At 44.2% G+C, this 27000-nt stretch overlaps 4 protein-coding genes across 7 annotated transcripts; 1 reads left to right on the top strand and 3 right to left on the bottom strand.

Moving 5' to 3' along the window:
• Positions 1–1189: 1189 nt before the first annotated feature.
• Positions 1190–12870, bottom strand: selp (selectin P). Of its 3 annotated transcripts, XM_084472708.1 has the most exons (19): positions 12850–12870; positions 12702–12759; positions 12226–12609; positions 11967–12074; positions 11385–11570; positions 10886–11074; positions 9982–10167; positions 9589–9774; positions 8734–8919; positions 7730–7915; positions 6987–7172; positions 6288–6473; positions 5459–5644; positions 4669–4854; positions 3925–4110; positions 3338–3526; positions 2712–2909; positions 2179–2301; positions 1190–2088 (listed from the first exon to the last, which is right to left on the bottom strand). In XM_084472708.1, the coding sequence occupies exons 1-19, from the start codon at positions 12850–12852 to the stop codon at positions 2027–2029; spliced, it is 3174 nt and encodes a 1057-aa protein (XP_084328834.1). In that variant the 5' UTR covers positions 12853–12870; the 3' UTR covers positions 1190–2026. The 3 variants fall into 3 exon arrangements, with proteins under 3 accessions (XP_084328834.1, XP_084328836.1, XP_084328835.1); XM_084472710.1 differs by lacking the exon at positions 6288–6473; XM_084472709.1 differs by lacking the exon at positions 8734–8919.
• Positions 12871–13523: 653 nt separating this feature from the next.
• On the bottom strand, positions 13524–16287 carry LOC311353612 (L-selectin; the record flags this gene model as incomplete). The annotated part of the gene is made up of 7 exons (XM_084473523.1): positions 13524–13569; positions 13812–13833; positions 13930–14016; positions 14256–14435; positions 15399–15503; positions 15700–16095; positions 16239–16287. The coding sequence occupies 7 exons, from the start codon at positions 16285–16287 to the stop codon at positions 13524–13526; spliced, it is 885 nt and encodes a 294-aa protein (XP_084329649.1).
• A 1944-nt stretch (positions 16288–18231) lies between these two features.
• sele (selectin E) lies at positions 18232–22834 on the bottom strand. Of its 2 annotated transcripts, none has more exons than XR_014636965.1 (14): positions 22698–22834; positions 22509–22575; positions 22003–22410; positions 21704–21808; positions 21411–21599; positions 21112–21303; positions 20782–20970; positions 20470–20664; positions 20132–20329; positions 19764–19982; positions 19446–19625; positions 19161–19321; positions 19005–19087; positions 18232–18860 (listed from the first exon to the last, which is right to left on the bottom strand). XR_014636965.1 is itself a non-coding variant. In XM_084472847.1 (14 exons), exons 1-13 carry the CDS (start codon positions 22698–22700, stop codon positions 19027–19029), a joined length of 2145 nt encoding a protein of 714 aa, XP_084328973.1. In that variant the 5' UTR covers positions 22701–22834; the 3' UTR covers positions 18234–18860; positions 19005–19026. The 2 variants fall into 2 exon arrangements, 1 of the variants encoding a protein (XP_084328973.1); XM_084472847.1 differs by having other exon boundaries at positions 18234–18860; positions 19183–19321.
• A 1630-nt stretch (positions 22835–24464) lies between these two features.
• LOC311352783 (14 kDa phosphohistidine phosphatase) lies at positions 24465–25377 on the top strand. The gene is made up of 3 exons (XM_084472583.1): positions 24465–24657; positions 24867–24991; positions 25139–25377. Exons 1-3 carry the CDS (start codon positions 24516–24518, stop codon positions 25229–25231), a joined length of 360 nt encoding a protein of 119 aa, XP_084328709.1. The 5' UTR covers positions 24465–24515; the 3' UTR covers positions 25232–25377.
• The last annotated feature ends 1623 nt before the right edge of the window (positions 25378–27000 follow it).

Below are 27000 nucleotides of genomic sequence, written 5' to 3'. Positions count from 1 at the left end.
ATAAACACACACATACACCCACACACACACACACACATGCACACACACACACACACACACACACACACACACACACACAAATATATGAAAGAGCGAGAGAGAGATAAAAAGAGTAGAGTATAATCACATTCATCATTTCTCTGCACAAACATTTACACATTTCTGTGTACAAGGAGAGCACAATGAATGTCTATTTTTCCTTCCAGTCGTCGGGAGAAAAGCGAGTATAAAGTATGAGGGCAGGACGCCAAGAGGCTCACCTGCAGGCCTTTCTCCTTCCTGTGTGCTAGCCCGGGCACAGTAGGCAGTTGGCAGGCGCGCGCTCATGTCCACAGCATCCGATTGGGCGAGAGTGGGGGTGGGGGGGGGGGTAGAATAATCAAAAGTACGATCATACGGCCACAGTGGGCAGCAATAACCTCATTATTATTCTGACGGTAGCCAAACAGTTCCCTGTCAACAGTTTGGTTATTTATTGCATCCCCCATGCCAACCACGGGCCACAAACCCTCTGTCTTTTAACCACTATAATTGGCTCCATGCTGTTTCAGCGCCGAGGCAGATGCACACACTTTGCTCGGGTTCCTCCCGCGGCCTATCTGGTGCATGGAGAGAGGTCCGGGCGTGGGCCGTATTCTCAGGTGCGCTGCCTGGCACAGACACACGGGGTTACGGTATATATCTGCGCGTTGATGCAATTAGAGAAGAATTCAACGTCAAGATTAACACAAAATGACAAGATGAACAATGAAATCCACCCCATGATGCAGGTCCTTCATATGTACTTGGCGTTTGAGAGTAATTTTCTCCTCCTAGTGCCAGACCAAAGACAAAAGACACAAAATGACACTGAGGTCGTAATAGTTTTTCATCATTATAACGACAGGGGCACTGGTCCCAGCTAAGATGACACTTTATGTCATTTTGGCAGCCAAGTGACCTCACAGTCATGGGGGCTGTTAAGGGGAGAGAAATATGGGACACTTGGCAGCATGAGGATGACATCATGCCACATCACACCTCACACATGCCAGTGAGAAAGAGCCAGTAATATATGCATTGCTAATGCAGTGTATGATAATGCTGAGAGTGGCTGGAGGTGAAGAACAGCTTAATGACAAAGGGAGTGCTGTGTGTGGTAGACACTTTATTGATCGTGTACAATCAAAACACAAAAAAAGCTCAACAGAGTAGAAAAATATAACAAAATGAATGGCACATAGGCCTACTAGATGATTTAAATGTAAGAAACGTTAGAGAGACCACACACCTAGCGATACATTTAACTGTCACCTGTCACACTGTAAGTGTGTGAAAGGAAAAGTTTTGCCAACACAGTACACCACACTAACCGGTTCCATTACAAACTATTATTCATATTATTATTCCTGTATTGCAATTGCAATCTCGGGATCAAAACAATTCTTTAGGGTAAACAACATGGGGGACATCCTAAAGAACTATGGAAGATGGCATGGAGATGGCGTGAAAATGGACTGTTCATATAACAGCATGAGTTGGACCCCTGTATTTGGCAAATCCATCACATTCACTTTTTCCTCCATGGCTTTTGTTATGGATGACTGGTTGGCATGCCTTTTGATTGGCCATCGTGTTTCCGTTTTTACCATCCTTACACCACGGACTCGGCTGTCCTCGTGGTTCCCCACACTACAGGATATCGGATCGTAAGTAAGTATTTTTTTTTTTTACTATTTACTATATAGAATCGTTGCTGCGTCTAATAGGTTTGGGGAAGTAAAATCCAATCTTAACATACCCCACACCACAGGATAATCTGCCCAAAAATGGTGAGAACCGGAAATAATCTGCAACAAAATCGGTCTATCCTGTCGTGTGTACCCAGCTTGGAAGATTTTCCTTGTACACTTTATTCAAGAGGCCCTTAGTCTGATACACAATATTGAACAAACGAGAACAGTGTACTTTAAAATAACAGCCACACAAAAAGGATGAGAACTACATCGACCTGAATTTCTGTGTTTTTTCCCTAACAGAAGAAGGTTCAAGATTCAAAAGCTGGATTTTCTCCCTCTTCCCAGAATGAATTGTTTGCATCCATTAAACCTGTAGGATGGAACAAATTGTTCACATTGTTACTCTCAAACTCAATTAAAACACAATCGTTACGTGTTCCTCATCAGACGGGCCTTTCACCTTTCTTCTTGAAGCGCTTGGCGATCAGCAGGCCGACCCAGACCGCCGAGAGCAGCACCACGAGGGAGGCGGCCCCCGCTCCAGAGTACATCAGGATGGCCGACCACAGGGGCCTACCCTCCTCTGGAACACAGTCATCAAAAGCTTCAAGCACCTCGAAACCCAAAAGGGATGATGAAGCATTGCTATTGAATGGCCTGTATAGTATTGATAGTGTGGTGGTGTGAAGGTGTTCAGTGACTCCAAGGTGAAAGGTCCTTGGAGTTGGATCCCTCAAGCCCTACCTGCCCTAAAGGCGTGTGCCTTTTGGATGCGAGCCTCTAGCTTTGTGAGACCATCATGTGGATGGTCTCACAAAGCTAGAGGCTCGCATCCAAAAGGCACACGGCTTTAGGTGGATTCAAGTGGACGCAGAACGCCAACTGGCGAGGTCAGTCTAGCGAGCGTCAGCTAACCGACCAACTAGTGACCCACACCGTATTGCATTCATCAAAAGTGAAGTTCGCTTTTCATATGAAATAGAGGTCTTTTACCAGCACACGTCGGTGAATCACTGCTCCAGAGGCCGGAGGAGGAGCAGAGGAGCTCCTCGGTGCCGTTCAGGGAGTAGCCCCCCGCACAGGAGAAGCGACAGTGGGAGCCGAAGCTGAAGTTCCCCCGGGGGTGGGAGCAGTTCAGGGAGAGGGGTGAGGCGGGGAGGCCAGCTAGCCAGCTAGCCTCACACTGGACCACTGGTGTGTGAGAGAGGCACAGGATATAACACACACACATCAACGCTGCATGGTGAATACACTTAGATCTGAGCATTTAGGATTTCTCGCCAGTCATATTTATAAAATTGGTATTAGCTGCCATTGGCACACTGCCATAGCAAAGTGCAGAAAAACGCAAAAACACCCCTGGTACGGCCAGAGTTTCCTAGCAGCTGGTGGTTGTTGGCTCCCTGTGTTGGCTGTTTTTTGATGATGAACCTTTTTGTAGGAATCTTTGTTGGCACACCTTCCATAGTGTTTGTTAGGGCAGTGTGCCGTCACCTTTAGTGGTTTGCACTCTTTATTTTGTTGTTTGCACATTTTCATGTTTCCCTTTCTAAAGTTTCCTATCAGATTTCATATATTTCCTGTTACGAATGGCCAATAAAGTTGAGTTCCGCCTTTACCCTTGCATGTTGGCATCTCGCCGCTCCAGTCACCGGATGCGTTGCAGTTCATACTGGGTGTTCCACTGAGCCGAAAGCCCTCGCTGCACCCAAGGTCACAGTGGGAGCCGTGGCTGAAGGACGAGTGAGGATGGCTGCAGTTCATCCAGCCGTGGTGCGGTCCGTCCACCAGCAGGGGGCAGGAACGAGCTGTAAATCACCGTGGAACAACACAACTGTCACCGTTTAGAGAAAAACGAAAGCGACTTAACACACTAAAACGTACACACGCACGCACGCACGCACGCACGCACGCACGCACGCACGCACGCACGCACGCACGCGCACATACACACGAACACACGTTTATGTAGAAAGTCTTCAGAAAGTGGCAGTTTACTACTTATCGTAGCCTATACACAGAATACAAAATAGAACATGCAAGTATATATATATATATATATAGTTCCAACTTACTTTCTGAGTACAGTTTGGGGTCCCTATACAAGTATAAACATATGGTAACGTATAGTTCGCAGAACCTGCACAGTAGAAACCTACAGAACATTTAGGCCTACATGTAGTTTCTAGGTGTTGTCGTGTCTTACCCAGGCACACAGGGACGTCCTGGCTCCACGACCCCAGAGAGGAGCACTCTGTGTGGGCCGTCCCGTTGGGCAGGAAGCCTTCATCACAGGTAAGAGCGCAGCGAGAGGAGAAGCTAAACTCTCCGTGGGGGTCGGAGCAGGACAGGGAGCCGTGAGGGGGGGCAGACAGGACTCTGCACGGCACGGCTGGAGACACAGAGAGGGGGAACACCACTAGGGTTAAGATCTGAACCTGGAGTACTGTACCTCCTGGTTCCTGTGTGGAAGAGCTGAACCTAGAGAATAATACTTCCTGGCTCAAATGTTTAACATCTGAACCTGGACAGGTAAACTTCCTCGTTCTCATGTGTAAGATATGAACCTGGATTGCTATACTTTATGGTTGATATGTTTTATATCTCAACCTGGACTAGTATACTTCTTTGTTCCTGTTCAAGTATACTTCCTGATTGGAGTAAGATTCCTGGTTTATATTTGAGTATACTTCCTAGTTCCAATGCAGCTATATTGTCCAGGTTTGTAGTAAAGTATACTTTCTGATTTATATTCAATTACACTTTTAGTTTACTATTGAAGTACTCTTCCTGGTTCCTATTTTACTTTATTTTTAGTTGCAATTCAAACATCCTACTAGTTACTATACTAGTTTCTGGTTTCGTTACATGCGTAGTTCCTAAAGCACCTTTACAAGCATCCTCCTAGTTCTTAATACATGTGTAGTTTCTAGGTGTTGTCGTGTCTTACCCAGGCACCCAGGGACGTCCTGGCTCCACGACCCCAGAGAGGAGCACTCTGTGTGGGCCGTCCCGTTGGGCAGGAAGCCTTCATCACAGGTAAGAGCGCAGCGAGAGGAGAAGCTAAACTCTCTGTGGGGGTCGGAGCAGGACAGGGAGCCGTGAGGGGGGGCAGACAGGACTCTGCACGGCGCGGCTGGAGACACAGAGAGGGGGAACACCACTAGGGTTAAGATCTGAACCTGGAGTACTGTACCTCCTGGTTCTATGTTTTAAGATCTGAACCTGGAGTACTGTACCTCCTGGTTCTATGTTTTAAGATCTGAACCTGGAGTACTGTACCTCCTGGTTCCTGTGTGGAAGAGCTGAACCTAGAGAATAATACTTCCTGGCTCAAATGTTTAACATCTGAACCTGGACTAGTATACTTTGTTGTTCATGTTCAAGTATATTTCCTGATGGGAGTAAGTTTCCTGGTTTATATTTGAGTATACTTCCTATTCCTATGCTGATATCCTTCCTGGTTTATATTCAAGTAAGCTTCCTAGTTCCAATGTAATTATACTTCCTGGTTTGTAGTCAAGCATACTTTCTGATTTATATTCCATTACAATTTTTGGTTACTATTGAAGTACTCTTCCTGGTTCCTATTTTACTTTATTTTTAGTTGCAATTCAAACATCCTACTAGTTACTATACTAGTTTCTGGTTTTGTTACATGCGTAGTTCCTAAAGCACCTTTACAAGCATCCTCCTAGTTCTTAATACATGTGTAGTTTCTAGGTGTTGTCGTGTCTTACCCAGGCACCCAGGGACCTCCTGGCTCCACGACCCCAGAGAGGAGCACTCTGTGTGGGCCGTCCCGTTGGGCAGGAAGCCTTCATCACAGGTAAGAGCGCAGCGAGAGGAGAAGCTAAACTCTCTGTGGGGGTCGGAGCAGGACAGGGAGCCGTGAGGGGGGGCAGACAGGACTCTGCACGGCGCGGCTGGAGACACAGAGAGGGGGAACACCACTAGGGTTAAGATATGAACCTGGAGTACTGTACCTCCTGGTTCTATGTTTTAAGATCTGAACCTGGAGTACTGTACCTCCTGGTTCTATGTTTTAAGATATGAACCTGGAGTACTGTACCTCCTGGTTCCTGTGTGGAAGAGCTGAACCTAGAGAATAATACTTCCTGGTTCAAATGTTTAACATCTGAACCTGGACAGGTAAACTTCCTCGTTCTCATGTGTAAGATATGAACCTGGATTGCTATACTTTATGGTTGATATGTTTTATATCTCAACCTGGACTAGTATACTTCCTTGTTCCTGTTCAAGTATACTTCCTGATTGGAGTAAGCTTCCTGGTTTATATTTGAGTATACTTCCTAGTTCCTATGCAGGTATACTTCCTGGTTTGTAGTCAAGCATACTTTCTGATTTATATTCAATTACACATTGTGGTAACTATTGAAGTACTCTTCCTGGTTCCTATTTCACTTTATTTTTAGTTGCAATTCAAACATCCTACTAGTTACTATACTAGTTTCTGGTTTTGTTACATGCATAGTTCCTATAGCACCTTTACAAGCATCCTCCTAGTTCTTAATACATGTGTAGTTTCTAGGTGTTGTCGTGTCTTACCCAGGCACCCAGGGACCTCCTGGCTCCACGACCCCAGAGAGGAGCACTCTGTGTGGACCGTCCCGTTGGGCAGGAAGCCTTCATCACAGGTAAGAGCGCAGCGAGAGGAGAAGCTAAACTCTCCATGGGGGTCGGAGCAGGACAGAGAGCCATGAGGGGGGGCAGACAGGACTCTGCACGGTGTGGCTGGAGACACAGAGAGGGGGAACACCACCTAGGGTTAAGATCTGAACCTGGAGTACTGTACCTCCTGGTTCCTGTGTGGAAGAGCTGAACCTAGAGAATAATACTTCCTGGCTCAAATGTTTAACATCTGAACCTGGACTAGAATACTTTGTTGTTCATGTTCAAGTATATTTCCTGATGGGAGTAAGTTTCCTGGTTTATATTTGAGTATACTTCCTATTCCTATGCCGCTATCCTTCCTGGTTTATATTCAAGTAAGCTTCCTAGTTCCAATGTAATTATACTTCCTGGTTTGTAGTCAAGCATACTTTCTGATTTATATTCCATTACACTTTTTGTTTACTATTGAAGTACTCTTCCTGGTACCTATGTGACTATATTTTGAATTCATTCATCCTACTAGTTACTATACTAGTTTCTGGTTTCGTTACATGCGTAGTTCCTAAAGCACCTTTACAAGCATCCTCCTAGTTCTTAATACATGTGTAGCATCTAGGTGTTGTCGTGTCTTACCCAGGCACCCAGGGACCTCCTGGCTCCACGACCCCAGAGAGGAGCACTCTGTGTGGGCCGTCCCGTTGGGCAGGAAGCCTTCATCACAGGTAAGAGCGCAGCGAGAGGAGAAGCTAAACTCTCTGTGGGGGTCGGAGCAGGACAGGGAGCCGTGAGGGGGGGCAGACAGGACTCTGCACAGCGCGGCTGGAGACACAGAGAGGGGGAACACCACTAGGGTTAAGATATGAACCTGGAGTACTGTACCTCCTGGTTCCTGTGTGGAAGAGCTGAACCTAGAGAATAATACTTCCTGGTTCAAATGTTTAACATCTGAACCTGGACAGGTAAACTTCCTCGTTCTCATGTGTAAGATATGAACCTGGATTGCTATACTTTATGGTTGATATGTTTTATATCTCAACCTGGACTAGTATACTTCCTTGTTCCTGTTCAAGTATACTTCCTGATTGGAGTAAGCTTCCTGGTTTATATTTGAGTATACTTCCTAGTTCCTATGCAGGTATACTTCCTGGTTTGTAGTCAAGCATACTTTCTGATTTATATTCAATTACACATTGTGGTAACTATTGAAGTACTCTTCCTGGTTCCTATTTTACTTTATTTTTAGTTGCAATTCAAACATCCTACTAGTTACTATACTAGTTTCTGGTTTTGTTACATGCGTAGTTCCTAAAGCACCTTTACAAGCATCCTCCTAGTTCTTAATACATGTGTAGTTTCTAGGTGTTGTCGTGTCTTACCCAGGCACCCAGGGACCTCCTGGCTCCACGACCCCAGAGAGGAGCACTCTGTGTGGGCCGTCCCGTTGGGCAGGAAGCCTTCATCACAGGTAAGAGCGCAGCGAGAGGAGAAGCTAAACTCTCTGTGGGGGTCGGAGCAGGACAGGGAGCCGTGAGGGGGGGCAGACAGGACTCTGCACGGCGCGGCTGGAGACACACAGAGAGGGGGAACACCACTAGGGTTAAGATCTGAACCTGGAGTACTGTACCTCCTGGTTCTATGTTTTAAGATATGAACCTGGAGTACTGTACCTCCTGGTTCTATGTTTTAAGATATGAACCTGGAGTACTGTACCTCCTGGTTCTATGTTTTAAGATATGAACCTGGAGTACTGTACCTCCTGGTTCTATGTTTTAAGATATGAACCTGGAGTACTGTACCTCCTGGTTCTATGTTTTAAGATATGAACCTGGAGTACTGTGCCTCCTGGTTCCTGTGTGGAAGAGCTGAAACTCGAGAATAATACTTCCTGGCTCAAATGTTTAACATCTGAACCTGGTAAAGTGTACTTCCTCGTTCTCATGTGTAAGATCTGAACCTGGACAGGTAAACCTCCTGGTTCTATGTTTTAAGATATGAACCTGGATTGCTATACTTCGTGGTTCATATGTTTAACATCTGAAGCTGGACTAGTATACTTCCTTGTTCCTGTTCAAGTATACTTCCTGATTGGAGTAAGCTTCCTGGTTTATATTTGAGTATACTTCCTAGTTCCAATGCAGCTATATTGTCCAGGTTTGTAGTAAAGTATAATTTCTGATTTATATTCAATTACACATTTAGTTTACTATTGAAGTACTCTTCCTGGTTCCTATTTTACTTTATTTTTAGTTGCAATTCAAACATGCTACTAGATCCTATGCTAGTTTCTGGTTTCGTTACATGCGTAGTTCCTATAGCACCTTTACAAGCATCGTCCTAGTTCTTAATACATGTGTAGCATCTAGGTGTTGTCGTGTCTTACCCAGGCACCCAGGGACCTCCTGGCTCCACGACCCCAGAGAGGAGCACTCTGTGTGGGCCGTCCCGTTGGGCAGGAAGCCTTCATCACAGGTAAGAGCGCAGCGAGAGGAGAAGCTAAACTCTCCGTGGGGGTCGGAGCAGGACAGTGAGCCGTGAGGGGGGGCAGACAGGACTCTGCACGGCGCGGCTGGAGACACAGTGAGGGGGAACATGTTTAATATTTGAATCTTGTCTGTATGTGTGTGTGTGTGTGTGTGTGTGTGTGTGTGTGTGTGTGTGTGTGTGCGTGTGTGCGTGTGCACGTGCATGTGGGAGTATGCAAACCAGTCAGCAGTGTTTCTCCTACATGCATCCAGCAGTGGATTATATTTACAGAAAATGTGGCCACCCCAAATGCTATTTGTTTGCAACAGTATAATGGAACAAAATGGAATAGCTGCATGAATGGCAAAACAAATGCTGATACTCGCATGCACACCTCACACAAATCTCAGCAAAGGAAAAAAAACACAGCATGAAAAGCATGTATTATATGGCCCACGATGCTAAATGATCATGAAATGGGTCTGTGAATTAACGACAGGGTGGGGAAGAAAAGTAAGTTGTTATTTTTTTTAGATTTTTTCACAGACCCTCCAGTAAATTCCTGGCTCAAATCAAAACAAGTGTACCTTCCTGGTTCCTATGCATTAATAGTTCCTATAGTTTGAATACAAATAGAGTAGTTCCTAGCGTAGTTCCTGGTAAACATGAACCATATATTAAAACGACGAGAGGGAATTAAACACAGGGAAAGGGTTCTTCATTAAGTGTGTTTGTAATGTGCCCCGAGAGGGGAAGTCATCTTCCATCATACCCTGACAGACAGGAAGTCGGCGACTCCAGCTGCCCTGTGCCGAACATTGAGTGGTGTTGCTGCCGATCAGATTAAATCCCTCTTCACAGTGCAGCGTGCACGTGGAACCGTAGCTGGAGACTCCGATAGGATCCTGGCAGCCCAAGACGGCATGGGGGGGGACGTTCAGACTGCTGCACCGCACAGCTGAAGAAGGTCAAGAAGATTTAAGGGCAAAATCAAAATTATTATTTTGAAAAAGGAATTCAGATCATTGGTTTCGATTCATAGAAATATGCATTATCCAGATATTTTTTTTCCAATATTTTTCTTCATGCTTTTCTGATATATTAAAATTTCATTCCATTTTTTTTTTTAAGCTCTGGATTTCCAGACCATAAAAACAGATCGTACCTATACAAGTGGGTCTGGGTTGGCTCCACTGTCCAGAGGCTAGGCAGGCCAGTGTGTGGCTGCCGGCCAGAGTGTAGCCTTCCAAACAGGTGAGGCTACACGAGGAGCCAAAGGAGAACGGAGCCAGGCTGTCAACACAGGTCATGTTGCCCATAGCAGGAGGGGAAATGGGAGCGCACGCAATCACTGTGGAGGATCACATACGTCCACGGGTCACACACACAAATTCAGGTGGATGCTGGAATGCATTTGGTTTTTTTCTGTGTTTTTAAGTATGGTTTCAATGGAAGCTGATAACTAGCACACCGTATCGCGGTTTCATATAAACTCTCATTCAATATATACACAGATTATTGTGTGAAAAAATAGAATGATGTTGACTTGATTTACAGGCGAGGGAAATGGCAAGGGCTTATTCACATTGAATTGCATTCATCATGTGTTTGTTTGCCAAATATTCAGAACATGTGAAACTAGTTGTCAAGGCAGCAGGGTGTGTTTCCATGTTGTTGTGTAAACCGATGGCCTGAATTAGCGGATGTTGGCCATGTATGCTGAAGCTTCAAAGGGATTTGTGTGACTTTAAGAGGTTGTTCGCATGCAATCGTGCATCGAGAGGTCATGTCTGATTTTGTGCACGGGCAATCGTGCATTGAGGGGTCATGTCTGATATGCACGTGTAACTGTGCATGGAGGGGTCATGGCTGTGGACTTGAGAGTTGTGGTATCTGCTGCACTACAGAGATTAGGTCTAATTGGCATCGTCTGTTAATATCAGAAAAGCAAAATACAACAAATAAATTTTGTCAACTGAGTTACAACTAGTTCCACTGATGTGGAACTATGACGTATATCATGATGTCGATAATCATCAAACAATGAAAAGAAACAAAAAAGGTTTTACCTGAACACGTTGGGTCCTCGGCGCTCCATCGACCCGCATGGTCGCATTCCGTCACGCTCTGTCCAACGAGCTCGAAACCCTCCTCACAACTGAACGCACAAGTGGTGTTGAAGCTGTAGTCGGCAATGGGATGGTGGCAGGTCCTGAGCAGTCTGTCAGACGTTCGGTTCAGAGCCGCGCAGCGTTCCACTATCGGGGAAGAGAAGCTTAGGTTCAACCGCAACTTTTGAGTTTCGAAAATGTACATTTTTTATTTTTGTTATTTTTTTTTGTTATTTTTCACGAGACAGAAGAAACACCAGTGGTGTTCCGGTGCACACCCGGAACCCTCTGCTATAATATCTTCAACATTGTGATTCCTCACATTACAAAACAATGACATCTCATACAACTGTGAGTTTGTTTTTGTCCCCAATTGTTCTCTTCTCTTCCCAGTTAGTTCCACTTTGAAAAGGTTATGGTTGAATTGGCATCGTCCCCTGACCCGTATAACCTTTACCTTGGCACCGTGGGGCCGGGTGGTCCCAGCGTCCGGACGCCTGACACTGCAGCCATTCCGGGCCCTCGACGCGGAACCCGAGGTCGCAGTGGAACTGGCAGGACGAATTGAAGCGTGAAGGTCCGTAGGAGTCGTGACACTGGAGACGGCCGTGCTGGGGAGCCGAAAGGGCGTCGCACGTGACCGCTGGTTGGTGGAGAGACGGACAGAAGCACGGAAAGGGCATAGTGTATATTTTCAGTTGAGGAAGTATCATAGGAGATGACGCGTGGGTCGGAGCCAAAAGCAATCTTTGTGTGCCAGTTTGTATGGCACATACTGGTCATTTGGAATTGACAATAAAGCTGACTTTGACTTTGATATTGCGAATATGATTCAGACGACTGTAAGAGATTGGGATTGAGTGGGTAGGAGGGTCTAGTGGTGAGGGAGTGCGACGTCCAAACCAAACCCGGGTGTCCACAGTTTTCCTTTACCCTTGAGCAAGAGGCGTGACCCCTACCTACGCCTTAATGACATATATCCTCATCATCCTCATCAAGTACATGTTCATTTCAGGATCACAACTGTGCATCTACTCACCCTCTTCACAGGGGGGGCTGAGGAAGCCGGGGTGACATTGGCAGGTAAAGTTCCCTATGGTCTCGACGCAGTCGGCATGGTTACCACAGGATCCCTCTGAACACGAGGCTGTACCCATCGAGTACATAGCAGAATATCATGGAATGTGAGCTCATGACGGAACATCACAACATACTTCTATCTAAGTGTTTTATGTTTCATTGAACTGCTTGTGAAGGACAGCTATTTGAAAGTATAATATATACATGAGACAATCTACCTGTATAGCAGAGCGTTCCTTTCGCCTTATTGCACCGCTCGTCGTTCCACTTTGCCGTGTCCTTATCCCTCTTGATGTACATCTCCACACAGTCCTCCAACGCGTGGTTGGGCTCCCCGACCGCCCAGTTCTGAGCCTCTGGCGTCAGGCTCTTGTTGGTGCCCACCCAGGTCCAGACCCCCGCCACCTTGCGGATGCCGATCCAGTAGTAGCCGGGGTTGTAGGGCAGCATCTGGTTGAGGTAGCCAATCTCCCCCTGGTTCTGGATGGCCACCATGTCCGTGTAATGCTGCCGGCACCAGGTTCGGGCCGAGCTCCAGGTACGAGGTGGGTCGGTGCTGTGGTGGTACGTCCACGCGTGGGCCCCCCCCGTAGTGCTCAGATCTGGGCTCAGATTTATGGAAAATGCGTGTTTGCTTCATGTGAACATGAGCTAGACTGTGTTTGGTCGTAGTGTGATAGTCGCGCAAACTTACCCTGAATGAGTGCAGTCATTGTGGCTACTATCAGCAGGGGATTCAGACGCGTTGGCTCCTGAAACAGTCGGCCACAAGAAAAGACAATGCATGCAACCCTGCAGGTAATGTAATGGTAGTTATCGGTAGCTGAAATGTGGTTACTTACCATTTCTTTAACAGGTGAGGGTACTTGTGTTTGATAGACACAGTTTGTTGGGCTACCACTGAGTCAACACTGTTTTGTAATATCTCTTGGACCAGGACTTCCTTTGAGGTTTCACTCTCACACCCAGGGCAAGCCAACGTCCGATGTGCACATATGCAGACAGAAACACACACACACACACACACACACACACACACATAAAAACAAGCATACACACACATACACACACACACGCACGCACGGATGCACACACACACACACACACACACACACACACACACACACGCATACACATGTCCACATCCACATCCACACACACACACACACACACAAGGCAAGGCAAGGCAACATATATAGCACTTTTCATACACAAGGCAGACTCAAAGTGCTTCACATATAAACATTGTCATACAATAAAAGAAAATAATAGATAAGTAAAAAAAGTAAAATAGATAGACACACACACACACACACACACACACACACACACACACACACCACAGTGCTTACACAATAAAACACACACATGTTGCAATGTATCTGCTGAAAACTTCTGCATTTATTTAATGAAATACATCTACAGAAAAGTCATTCAGATGTACATTTATGAGTTAAGGATAAACACAGCGATACATGCTGCCCCATGCTATGTTTGAAGAATCATTCTCCCTCCTTCAGCTATGAGGCTCATTGCCTGAACCTACGTCTCCTTCAGGTTCCCTGTGAAGAAGACACATACAGGTACATGATACAGTGGCAGTGAAGAGGAGACACCGTGCAGGTTTAAATGAATGAGTTCAACTGCAAACGTTCTATTGATTGTTATCCTATTGCTAAATGAATACAAAGGTAATGAACTGTAAAGAAACCTTTCCCAGAGGGATGGCAACATATCATGTAATGTTCAGGGTGGAGAAAGGGTGTACGGGCGGTGCCGCCAAACTTGACATTTCAACACTGACCTTAGTTGGGTAACTTTCTTTCCTGGTGACAAGAAGAACCAACACTTGACTTAATCTTTGTTGCGAAAACATTGCATTGCATTTGGGGTTTGAAATACCGAAGCCCAATGATACCTACTTTTTCTGCGCTTCATTACCGAAAAAAAGATGCAACTCATGATGACGGCCCCACAACCAGCCAGAGCCATTAAAGCATGTTTAAAGTCTGCAAAACAGAATACATTTCTATTAAGAATCAGAACCAACTCTTTATTAAAATATATTTCTGAAACTTATCTAGTTGGGTAGCTAAGTCATAGCTAAAAGTATGCAATGTACATTCAAATGCAATTTCCCGATCAATTACAAGCTCACAAACACAACAAATTACAATTATAGTTATTCAGTCACCTATTCGGCTGTTATCGCCTGTCATGACCACATAAATGCTAATATATTTTTTACTTGTACAAATGGGGCTCCGCCCATGCCAGGTCCCATCACTGCCACAGGTGACCTGGGCTGACCTCAGCAGGAGGGATCCAGAGGGGCAGCCTACAGGGCAGGTAGCGTTGAAGGCGTGGCTCTGGTCAGAGCAGTTCAGACGTCCATACAGGGATTGGGAGAGAGGGGGGCAGCCCACCACTGGAGGAGGCACAAACACACCAATTCAAGTCGAATCTGATCGCGTTCAGTTGGATAGCAAACTACCAAAGAATTCAACAGACAATAAAATCTAAGTTCACCATAAAAAGGAGCACAATATAAACGAAAGTAAACAACAAAATGGATGAGATTTTATTGTCTTCTATTTTTTATAACAAGACATATATATATAATATAAAGAAATGTCAATGTGATAAAGAGGTATAAAATCAGAGGTAGCCTTTGTGAGGATCAGGGGATTCAAGTCAAAGAGATCAAGGCTTTTTCCCGCGGTTGCATGAGGCAGGTTCATCGCGTGAAGGCACTGTCTCCCTAACCCGCTGTTGATGTTGATGTTCGAGGAAGATTTGCGAGCATCAGTCTGACCCCAGGAAATCCAGGAAGCAGATGGGTTGGCGCTCAAGGTCAGAGTGAAAACAATTGAAACACATTGAAAACATGCAAACATATGCACTCGCCAAAAGTAAAACGCCACCTCAACACTTTTCGCTCGGATAAGGGGCCATAATATGGGTCACTGAAGATGCTCCGAGCCGCCATGCGGGATCAATGGCGTAATTTATCTTGAGACTGCTAAGTACAACAAGATCTATGCCATCGCACGGCCATTAAGATTCACACCTGACCCTAAACGTTTCCTAACAGTTTTGTATCTGCCAGGAAATACAGGAAGGACAGAACGAATTGCAATCGCTGCTGTAACAATACCTTACCATGTGACTGGGGTGTTTTCATGTGTAAGTACGATTGTGTGTTTTCGTAAGTTATTTTTTCCTGATCATTACGTATTCATGCCCCATTTCCCAATTTCCATGCCCCATCGATCACATCCTTATCATCGGCATGTCATTAGAAGCAGCAATCAGAATACAAGAGTTACTAACAAAGTTAGTATCAAATAAACTCATCAAAGTCTATTAAAGAAACTAGCTCTATTATTACCTGTCTGGCACCTGTCCCCTCCAAAGCCAGGCTCACAAAGGCAGATGATGTCATCGATGGTTTCACGACATCTCCCTCTGTCGCACGATGTCTGATTGCACTGGGCTGCACAGGAACGGGTTGGATAGAAGATCAACTCATACTCAATGGAAGGTTTCCTCTTAATTCAAACAACAGCAAAACTTTGCTCGCTTGACACTGACGAAACCGGTTGGTTAATCATGTGATGATGAAACCATGCGATTATCGACAAGCTGATCCTATTTTCCTAAATCCCAAATGCCAAAAGCACACATCTCACCTTTGTAACAAACGGGGAACTTCAAATTACTGCACTTCTCGTCGTTCCACTTTCCTCTGTTGTCCTTGTGGTTGTTGACGTATATCTCCACACAGAACTCGGTGACGTGGTTGTTGTTGGGCTCATTGGTGGCCCACGACTGATTACCGATCCACGTGCTGTTGTTCCCTACCCAGGTCCACGGGTCGCTTTTCTTGCTCTTGGTGATGCCTATCCAGTAGTATGGACTCTCTGTTCTGTTGGGCAGCAGAGAGACCAGATGGTCGTTCTCCTCCTGGCTTTGGATGGCCACCATGTCAGTGTATTTTTCCCGACACCACTCCCTGGCTTGGGTCCAGTTTTTGGGTTCTCTGGAGGGGTAATACCGCCAGCCATGGGCCCGGCCAGTCAGGTAACCTGTTGATCACATGGAAAGGAATTACATGAAAATCCCACATTTACTGTAATGCATAATTTGAATTTAATAATTTTTAAATAATTTTTGTTTTTGAATTCTTTAGATGTTTGGAAAATGTTCAAAATGTATTCATAAGCTGTACTTGTAAAGGGGTTGTACTGACACATGAAGAGGATCAATGTGCACTTCATAGTGCTTCACAGCCGCAAGAGCTTCCAACTCGTGACAGATCTGCTCTCTGTGCTGCCCTCTGCTCTCTGTGCAAGTCAAAGAAGTCATAAGCAGACAATAATTGAGAATTAACATTGAAATTCTTAGAGCTTGGTTAGAAACTGTATAAGGGATCATATACATTTACAATAAATAATGATTAATCAACCCACATATATTTCCTTTTTAAATCTTAAACCTTAAATGTTTATATACATATAGTAAACCCTTTTTTCCATTATAGCTTACCTTATTCTGAATGCTTGTATGTAGCACTGCACTTCGAGATGTGGGGTATGGGGGTCAGGCATTTGTATTTATATAAAGCCCCGGATACATTCAGAACAACATTGCTGAAGAATAGCTGGATGTGTGACATGTTTCTCTAAATGAATTTGAAAGGGCCTGCTGAGTGACCTTGCTGAGTGGTCAACTACATCACTCATTGACTGGGTATAAATAGAGAAAATTCCAGAAAACTGACCCACAGTATTTCAGGTAAATCAGATTTTCCAAGATGATAATAAGCATTCATAGTCTGCATTTATGTTTATGTATAATATATACATGTAATTCAACATGATATCCCACATAAGCTTCTGCAGGCCCTAAGAATGGCTTTGCGGTTGCTTCACAATGTGTCACGTTTAACTACTCATGCAGACACTGACAAGGGGAAGAAAACAAACAGCTTGTTGGAACAGTCAAGACACCTTGAGCATAGTGAGAAAAACAATGCGGAGGTGTCAGGTCGATAATCACACTAGCAACCCTGGGCTGGAAAGAACCTGATCTGAACTATCAACTGAGGACACTAAGACCACAATGTATTGGTGTAATGGCATGATAGTGGGCTTCAACACATTTTTCAATGCAGTTATTTAGAGTTTACATATCACCCAATCCAACTTGAAAATGCAAGCTTTATTGATTCCCTAATTGGCAGAGGTATTGATTACATTGACAAATAATTTACTGTAGAGTGTATTGGCTTCCTGGTATGTCCAACCATAACTAATGACCCAAAGGTCCCTCATGGGCTCATGGGTGAAAACTCAAGACACCAGAGTTATTCTTAACTGCGGTTCAGAGATAAGAGTCTCTATATACGGGGATACAAACAATGGCGATGTAAAAAAAATTGAATATGGTGTAATAGTCAATACTGCTGATGCTGCAGCTTTTCGATGTTATGTAACCACATTGAATGTGCCTTGACCAGGGTGACCGATTTACACAGGACATGGATCAGTATGGAAATAATCTCAGACCCAGCAGTCTTATGATGTTACAGAAGAACCTTCTGGGTGGAGACGGCACAGAGCCAAAACCTGTCTGTTACTTTTAGAGATAATATACGAAAGAAAACTAATTTGCGCAAGTGATGAAGCTTCAATACCAGTATTTATACAGTGGCAAAATAAAAAGAGCTCCTTTAAGGTTTTACAGACTATTTTTTACAGTTTATTACTGCTGGCGGAGTTTGTGTTCGCTGTCAATAGCCAATTATGCGCTTACAGATCCCCGCCTCCAGTAATATGATTGGTCGAAACAAATATGAAGCGAGAAAAAGTGAAAGGCACCGTTCCCCTAGATGTGAGCTGGTCCGCCATCAGACTGTGGATATTATTCTAAAGTCTGATTTGTGAGACTGGTTTGGAAATAACCCTGAACTTACGAACTTCCTACAGAAAAGTTGACTCATCAAACCATATCTATGTCCTGCCAGGCCCAGACAAATTGTTGTTAGCTGAATGGACCAGCCGCTCTGGATGTGGGTCCGGTAGGGCCTACTACTGTGTGTGAGGTCATTTTTAGTACATTAAAAAAATAAAGCAGTGTTGTGGTTTTTTAACATTTATGAATTCACAAATTTGAATAATGAGAAATGAAAGGGTATTCAAAAGAAAATGTGGATTATTTAAAATAGTTTATTTGATTTTGTAGTTTCACTTAATTTGATCAAAACTAAATATATAATAGAAAAGGTTTTACACAAACTAATAACTAATAAACTAATAATAATTATTATTCTACAAGCAATAGCCAGCTATACAATAGTTTATTTTAGTTAGATATGATGCTTAAATATACAAAACATACTTTAAATTATTTTCACAATTCACAGATATGGAAATAAAGAAAATATCTCACATTTCATGATATAATACACAAAACTATACAAAACGTCAGGCATCTACTAATAAAACATCTTCCCAGGATGCTGGACAACTGCAGAACAATATGTTCAAAATACATCTCCCTTTGGGAGAAAGATAAGTGTGGATAGCACTGCTGCTGAATAGCCTATGTCAAAAGCAACAACCGCACATACCAACACTGACACTCCGGTCAGCGTCACAGTGACGCTGAGAAACCATTCATTCATTCTTAACATAAAATGGGAATTATCAATAGTTTAACCAAATTGAAATAAATATTAAATAAGCTTGATGAAGAAAAGGTCTTTGGGGATGAACAGTCTGTCTCCGTTGTGGACTGATAAGCCATTTTCTATTGGCTGCTGACGTCTCCATAGGACCTCATGGACCACCTGGAGAAGGAAGAGAAAGTGAAGTCAAATTGAATATAAAATATGGAATTGGAATATATTGGAATATAAATAACGATAAAATTAGTTTTCATCCCATGATAAATGACACGATTAGACATGAATGAGATATATAACCCAGTTTACCTGCTGCAGTAGGCTACGTAGTCTAGATGAGGCTGTCGATGCTGTTTTTGTAATGCTGCGGTGGGTCTTCTATGTCGGAATTGCTGCGAGGAAAAGTACAAAGGTTAAAAAAACAATCCAATAAAATAACCTTTTATTTGCCTCATTTCAACGTACCGGCGTTGTAAAAGTGAACTACCTGGCCAGAGAGAACTTCCTGTCCTTCAGTTTGCGGAGTCGTTTCAGTAGAGTGACAGCCAGAGAGAGACCGAGCACGGACACGCCGCCCCCAGCGGCTAACCCCATCGCAGTGGGACTGAGGAGGGGCTGAGGGGCCGCTGTTGAGAAACACCATTCTACGTTATTGACCTCGTCCTAAATTCAACCTTTTAACCTTTTTTTTTCCCACCCTTTGCAAATAAAGTTCAGCCTGCCAGGTATGTTTCCGTTAATGCACCATACCTTGGCAGACGGGGGTCTCCGCTGTCCAGTTGCCATGGCGACCACAGGTGACGACCTGGTGTCCGTGTAAGGTGTAGCCCTGGTTGCAGGCGAAGTAACACTCGGAGGCGCGTGTCAGGTCCGGGTGTGTGCAGTTCAGAGTGCCGTCGACCGGAGCGTCTAGCATGGGGCATGTGATCTCTGTAGCATGAGACAGAAAGAGTTTTTTTTTTTATCAGAACAATTGAGGAATCAAAAGCTTGTTTTTGTTTTTAATACATCAGACTAAAACAAAAAAAATCAACGTAAAATTCTGTGTCCATTCATCGGCATCAGTACCTGTGCAGGTAGGCGGTGGGGAGCTCCACTGGCCTGACTGTGTGCACTTGGTGGTGAGCGGCCCCTGCTGGTCATAGCCGTCATTACAACTGAAGCTGCAGACGGAGCCTTGCGGGTAGGAGGAGGGCAGGGCAGAAGACGGGGACGCCGTGCCAGAGAGGGACCGCTGACAGTTGATCTGACCCCACTCTGGAGCCACGGGGGGAGAGCATCGCAGCGCTGAAAGTAGGAACGGCAGAATGTCATTTTCAATTCTTCCACATCATCCTAGATCAAATATTTTTATTAGTATTATATTTAGTATTATAGTATTTTATTATTTTTTCGTATAGTTTTAGTGTATGTTTCTACACTTCCACCTCACTTACGTTCACAGAGAGGAGGTGGTTGTGACCAGGTCCCTTTGGCTGTGCATTCCATGGTGTTCTGGGATAGGTCGCTAAGCCGGAATCCTTCTTCACACGAGAACTCGCACACTGTGCCGTACGGGAAGCTGCCGTTCTCGGTGCACCGGGCGATGTAGTGCTGTTCAGCAGTGTGTACCTCGACTGGATCACAGGTCACCACTAAAAACCAAGAAACAAACGAGGAATTTACAAGGGATGATTAAGACTCGGCAGCACTGTTGCACAGTTAAAGTGTTTTAAAAAAACAACAACAACATGGTAGATATGTACAGTATGCACTTTTCTGTTGTTTTGTTTACCTTTGCAGGTGGGTGCGCTTGCGTTCCATGTCCCATCCTCAGTACACTGGATCACAGGCTGGAGCTCTAGCTGGAGCTCAAAGCCCAGGTCACAGGTGAAGCTGCAGGTGGAGCCCGGCTGCAGTCGGTCCAGTGGGTCGCTGCACCGGGTGAGCGTGTGCTTCGAATCATCTTCTGGTACCGCACAGGTGATGCCTGTGGAAACGCAAAAACCAAAAAAAAGTTACATCAAAGATACGCACCATTTCTCAATGAATACAGTCAAACTGCATGATGGTCAGATTAGGTAACGCGGGATAGATATGTGCTCACGTTCACAACTCGGCACCGCTTCGCTCCACGCCGCCGCCGCCGTGCACGTGGTGGCGTGCGCGCCCAGCATGCGGTAGCCCTGTGTGCACGTGAAGCTGCAGCTGCTGCCGTAGCTGAACCCGTCCACCGTGTCCCCCTCACACCGGACGGCCATGTTGTCCGTCCCCGAGAGCGCAGGGCACTGGACAGCTGCGGATCATTGAAAGGGATATCAGTATGCCTTCTCTGAACGTGTCCTTTCTAATTCCATTGTATTCCAGTTCCAGTGAACAGACAGGAACAAACGGTATTGTAAAGTAAAAAGGAAATGAAATGGAAATGGGTCCGTACCAGCACACACTGGCACAGAGTCGTTCCAACGACCGGAGGCTCCGCAGAGGAGGCTGGCGGAGCGGGACCGGACCATGGTGTAGCCCTCCTCACAGGAAAACACACAGGAAGACCGGTAGGAGGAATTTCCGAGTGGGTTTTCACATTCCAAGGCGCCGTGTCTCGGCCGGGACAGCTCTTCACACCGAACCACTGTGAGACAACACACAAAGGCCTTAAGAAACAAAGATGTGATGGGAAAATGTATGTTCTTTTTCGCGATGATTGTGGAATTCCCCCGTGTTCTCAACCTGACTCACGTTCACAAGTGGGGGATTCAGACCAGGAGCCGGCTGCGGTGCATCTCATGGGATCAGGATGGCTGAGCTCGTATCCTTCCTGGCAGGAGAAAGTGGCCAGGGAGCCGTACGCATAACTGCCGTGCGCGTGAGCCCAGCTGACACTGGCTTTGGCAGGAGCCACCACCTCGTCCGGATCGCACTGCACGACTGAAATAAAACCAGACGTGGTTAGACTCGATGTGCTCTGATGAGTGTGAAGCCTGAGTGGACGGGGGGGTTAAAAAAGGCCCACCGAGGTGTCGTCGTCTTACCGTGCTCGCACGTGTCTCCGTAGAAGCCCTCGAAGCACTGGCACGTGTGGCTGTTGATGGTCTCCACACACTCTCCGTGGACACAGGAGTCATTCTTACAGGCAGCTGGTGGTGGAAGAGCAAGGGGCAACATGTTAAAATGTTGAATGGGGCACAGGAACCTCCATCAAACTTTGACCATGTCTAAATAGCACAAAAGAGTGAATGGATGAATTAAACGAAGCCAACACCGCCATTACAAATGAGGTCTCCTCCTTTGTAACGAACTAAAGGTGATAGGTTGAACGAGCGTGACTCACCTGCGTAGCACAGGGCCGTCTTTAACTTGTCACACCGTTCGTCGTTCCACTTTCCCGCCTGCATGTCCCGCTTGATGTACATCTCCACACAGTCCTCGCTCGTGTCCGTCGTCTTGCTGTCCTTGGCGTTGTTGGGTTCCCCTGTGGCCCAGTTGGTGGCTTCGTCCGTGAGGCTCTTGTTGGTGCCCACCCAGGTCCACACGTTGTCCACCTTGCGGATCCCTATCCAGTAGTAGGTCGGCATCCTGGGCAGCATGCTGTTGAGGTGTGCAATCTCCTCCTGGTTCTGGATGGCCACCATGTCCGTGTAGTTCTCCCGGCACCAGACTCTGGCCGATGTCCAGTCCATGATGGAGTCTGAGTAGAAGTAGGACCAGCTCGAGACTCCCCCCATCCACATGCACAACACTGGGGGAAAGACAGAGGGACGGTCCTGGTTAGATTCATGACAATAATAAACACATCTTACAGTAAAGTACTGATGCTCCAGGCAATATTCTGCTTACTTAGATGAAGATAGATGATCCATGAGGTTATGGATCCACCTGCTTGGTTTGAGGCAAAGGAAGTCTTCTGCAAATAAAAAAATAAATGTGGTCACGGTATAAGTAAAAAGGAGAAGGAGATTATCGATTAACGACAAAACCCCCCATAAACATTTGTGTTAGGAAAAGTTGAACTGGTTTCGCACTCACCATTTTCTATTTGTGAAAGATAACTTGCTGTTGGCTTGTATTAAATAAATATAAGAACAGGTTATCCAATGCTCTAGACTCTCAGGGAAGATGATTGTGCCTGCTCAACTCTTGAGAGTGTTATATACACACTCTGCTGATCCGGTCAGCTGTTCCGGGAATCTACCAGGATGCTGGACTTTACTTCACTGGAAATCCCCCCTCCCTAACTTTCATTTTCAGCCCCACCCCCCCATAATAGGGCCGGAATTAAGACACCTTCTTCTCCTAAGGCTTAAAATACAAACCCTAAATATAACATTAGGAATATGAACTATCAACTATTATTGTTTATTATTACCAGCACTAATACTACTACACTACCCCAATCAGTACTACTAATTAATAATAACTATAGTAGTAATTATAAAATAAATAATACACAAGTATGTTTCACTGACAGCAGCCATGTTTGACTAGGCACTTTAGAGCAGTGTATTGCAATTTGCAACGGATCTGATAATGTTTGATACAGGTAAGAGATGCACTGCACATACATGTAGACCTTACGCCTCCGTGTTTCTCTGGGATGTTGAACACAACCGTCCCCCGGTTTGTTCAGCCCTCTTCCTAAAACAAAACGGTGACACATCAGATGGTCCCTGACATGTGTCTGTGGGGCAACCTTTCGACTCCTTCCATTGGCTCAATAAAGCAAAAGAGAAAGTGAGATGTTATTTTAAATATAGCAGCAGCACTTTATGTGTCTGATACATTCAGGCATAACATTTCATTCTGTATAGCCATACACAGATCAAATCACTTTCAATCTCTTCACAAGAATCACATATATTATTATTCTCGTGAAATACTGTTCGGTCACCCGTTATTCGATTGAGGGATAACGTTGGAAACAGGAAAAACCCTATGTTGATGTTGTGATCAGGGTCAAGGTCCATTTCAACAGTGATAGGAATTATAATGTAGTTTAATTGTGCTTGCTTACAGTTATAACCACATGACAAGGCAATGAAAATAGAATGTGAGCAGGAAAATAAACTAAAGATAATATATAAAAAATAATGAATATGTCAATTTAGTGCGGACATTTGGAGAAACATAGGCTATGGACCTCTTCCATTCTGCAAACACAAAGAAAGCAAAACTTAGGTCTGGTGTTATGTATGTTCTCAGTACAAGAATAAATAAATGTAGGTATTTGCTTAGTCCTACTATAGCATCAAACAAAGTCCGGTATTTTATTAGGACTTCAGGGAAGCGGAAAAGTGTGACCGGTGAAGTGTGAGTGAGAAAGTCAGACACAGTTATTGAGGCGCCTGCCCTTGTCTCCCTGCTCTGGTGATCATATCCTTCCTGTCTGACTAACCCGGAGATGGACAACATATTTGTAAATTATGGGTCAACTATGCCTATAGTGCCAAGCGAGTGTGCAATGAATGATAAACTAACAAATCCAAACCTAAAGAAACGCTTAAACATTTATTACAAATATATGAACGTATTTAAATGGCAAAAGTTCTACTTTGCTCAAATGTCCCATAAATCTTGGGACGTTTGGTAATTAGTCTATCGTAGTCTATCTCACGTGTATCTGAGAGATCTGTCCACTTTATACCATAAGCAGGCATGGCCGATTATAAACAATAGACCATCAATACAAGCATATCCTTTATTTCCCCATTGGAAACCGATGGCACTTGTCCACTGTCTGTCTCTTTAAGAAGACCCGCAGATCCATGTACGGTGGTCCTCATCGGTATCCGTCGAGTCAGTGGGTGCAGCAGCGGCACTTGCCAATCGCAGTAGACAGCAGTCGCGATGGCTGAAGCTTTGGCAAAATTACCCAATGTAGAGATAGATCCAGAAGGAACTTTTAAATATATATTAATAACAGTAAAGGTAAAAGATGGAGACGGACAAAAAAACATAATAAGAGGCACAAAAAGTGCTGAATATCACAGTAAGTTGAAGTTCACTGTTGCAGGCATGCTACGTTGCTCGCAGAAACTCGGCCAAACGACAGATTTATGCCCACTGAACGTCTTAACTTTGACCACAGTTTGTCTAAACCGGATAGACAATGTAGGCACTTCGATTCTGAACACGCCAGTGTCTTGTTGGCCTGTATTAACTCATACCTTTCCAACGTTAACTCGGTGTTGATTTCAGATCACATATTTGAGAAGGTCAGTCCAGCGATGGAGTCTCTGGGATTGATGTGTCAGTGTCTCGGTGGAGGGAAAATAGAGCACAACAGCACAGACAGAAAACTCAGAGTGTTTGGAGAATCAACTGTAAGTCATGGCTGGAGTAAGAGGGAAACACGACCAATTCAATAATTCATTCATTTTGTGTGCACGCGGGCTGACAATTAATTTAAGTGGGCGTGGTTTCAGTTCATAATTGCAATCCTCTTTTTATTCATTTTTACCCCTCTTTAGGCTTTTGGAAAAGCAGATCATTCTGTGTCCGTAGAGATGCTGAAGAGTGTCTACGGTGACTATGAGGTCTCCTGGTCTGATGACAAGAAATAGACAGACAAGTAAATCTTGTGCTATTTTTCTTGTTGATATTATTGTAGGCTATACAGATGTTGTCAGAAATGTTAACATCCACTTTTTGCACCCTTCTGGCCTGTGGTCTACACTGTAAATTGATCAAATAAATCTCTTGGCCTTTTGTTGCTGTATGATTTTCTTTTATATGACATGTTTGTACATCTACAAGCTATTGTCTCATTTCTCAGGAAAGATATAGACTCATCTCATTCCTTTGTGATACGTTTAGGCAACTTGCCCACAACTCTGGTGTGGTTATTTTGTCAAATAATCAGGCTATAAGCCAAGCAGAAAATCCACACAGGAAGGTTGCGTGAGATAGTATCAAAAACATTTCCTGTTACTTTGAGGGAAAGTTACCATTTGATCAACAAAAAAAACAAGACCATTCATGAAAGAAATTACTCTGAAGTTCTCTGAAAATGCTCTTACTGATTTGATTTGAGACTCTTTGTGAATGTTTCAAAAGAAGGGATCAGTTAAATTCAAAACCATACTATGCAATAATCAAACCAATTTGTAAGCTTGACTTTGGACTACTTTTTTATAAATATTGTGTGGAATCCCTGAATTGTGACCGATTAGGTTTAATCAGATATGCTACCAAATAGAAAGGGAGATTTTGTGTGTGATTACTTAGGTCTTAGTGGTTGGCTACCTCACATGTAATTATAACTCCCTCATCAATTTCTCATTAGGAAAAAGCATGAGTGAATGCCTATATTATACTGATATCACATAAAAATAAGACATAAACTTTACATCTCCTTTAGTGATGTTGCATTTCAAATTTTGAAGTTGAGTTAATGGAGATAATTCTAGAATAAAATACAAAGTGCAGTTATACATTATGTATACTTGAATGTAATCATTACCTTCCATTGTGGTTCTTTCAAATCAAAAGCCTTATTCATGTAGTAGTGTTTTTTTTTAAGCATTTGATACGTTGAACAATGTTAGCATAACAAAAGTCAAAGACAAATGGAAAGCTTCACCCTGACCTTCGAAGGGACACCTTTGGAACCATTAAAAAAAAATACATCTTCCTTCCCCAGTAGATCTGTAGCTTGTTTCCTGCTCAGGATAACCTTTCATTTACACAGAAATTGACGTGGCATTGCCAGATCCCCACCTCTGTTTGAAAGTTGTTTCCATGGAATAGAGTAAATATTTTACATTCATTCCATCACTTTCACACCCTGTGTGTAGGGTGTCAAATGTGAAGAGAATTTCCTTGTAGCCATGTCATAGAGAATACAATCTGTGAACAACTGTCCCCTTAATCTCTCACTCAATAAACATTGTGTTCATTTAGCAACATATACACTCGTTTGACACAATGTTTTTCATTACCAATTTCCTAATAATATAGTTGATTCAATAAATGAATCCATGCTTGAAATCTGAGAAGAAATTAGGTCCTGTGTAGCTCACCTGAAACAGCAAGGTTAGGCAGGGTTAGGTCGGTGACATCTACAAGACATTTATTGTTAAACATTTTGTCATATTACGTCAAACAAATTTCATATATATCATTAATATTATATGGTTTTGTATTGATTATCAGACGTGGCCACATTGATTCCAAAGTGAAATCTACAGGGACTACCTTCACTTCCTGCACTAACAGCAGCCAACACCTCCGACTGCCGGGAACAAAGGAAAGACAAATTGGGAGTTGGTTTACTTCCACTCCATGAAGATCTTATCCATTTCAACAATAGCCTTTGATATACTGGCCACAT

This window comes from Micromesistius poutassou, assembly GCF_964030765.1.
Source record: "Micromesistius poutassou genome assembly, chromosome: 9".
Classification (NCBI taxonomy): Eukaryota; Metazoa; Chordata; class Actinopteri; order Gadiformes; family Gadidae; genus Micromesistius; species Micromesistius poutassou.
The sequence above is the reverse complement of the archived record's forward strand: the minus strand, read 5'-3'. Positions and strand labels throughout refer to the sequence as shown.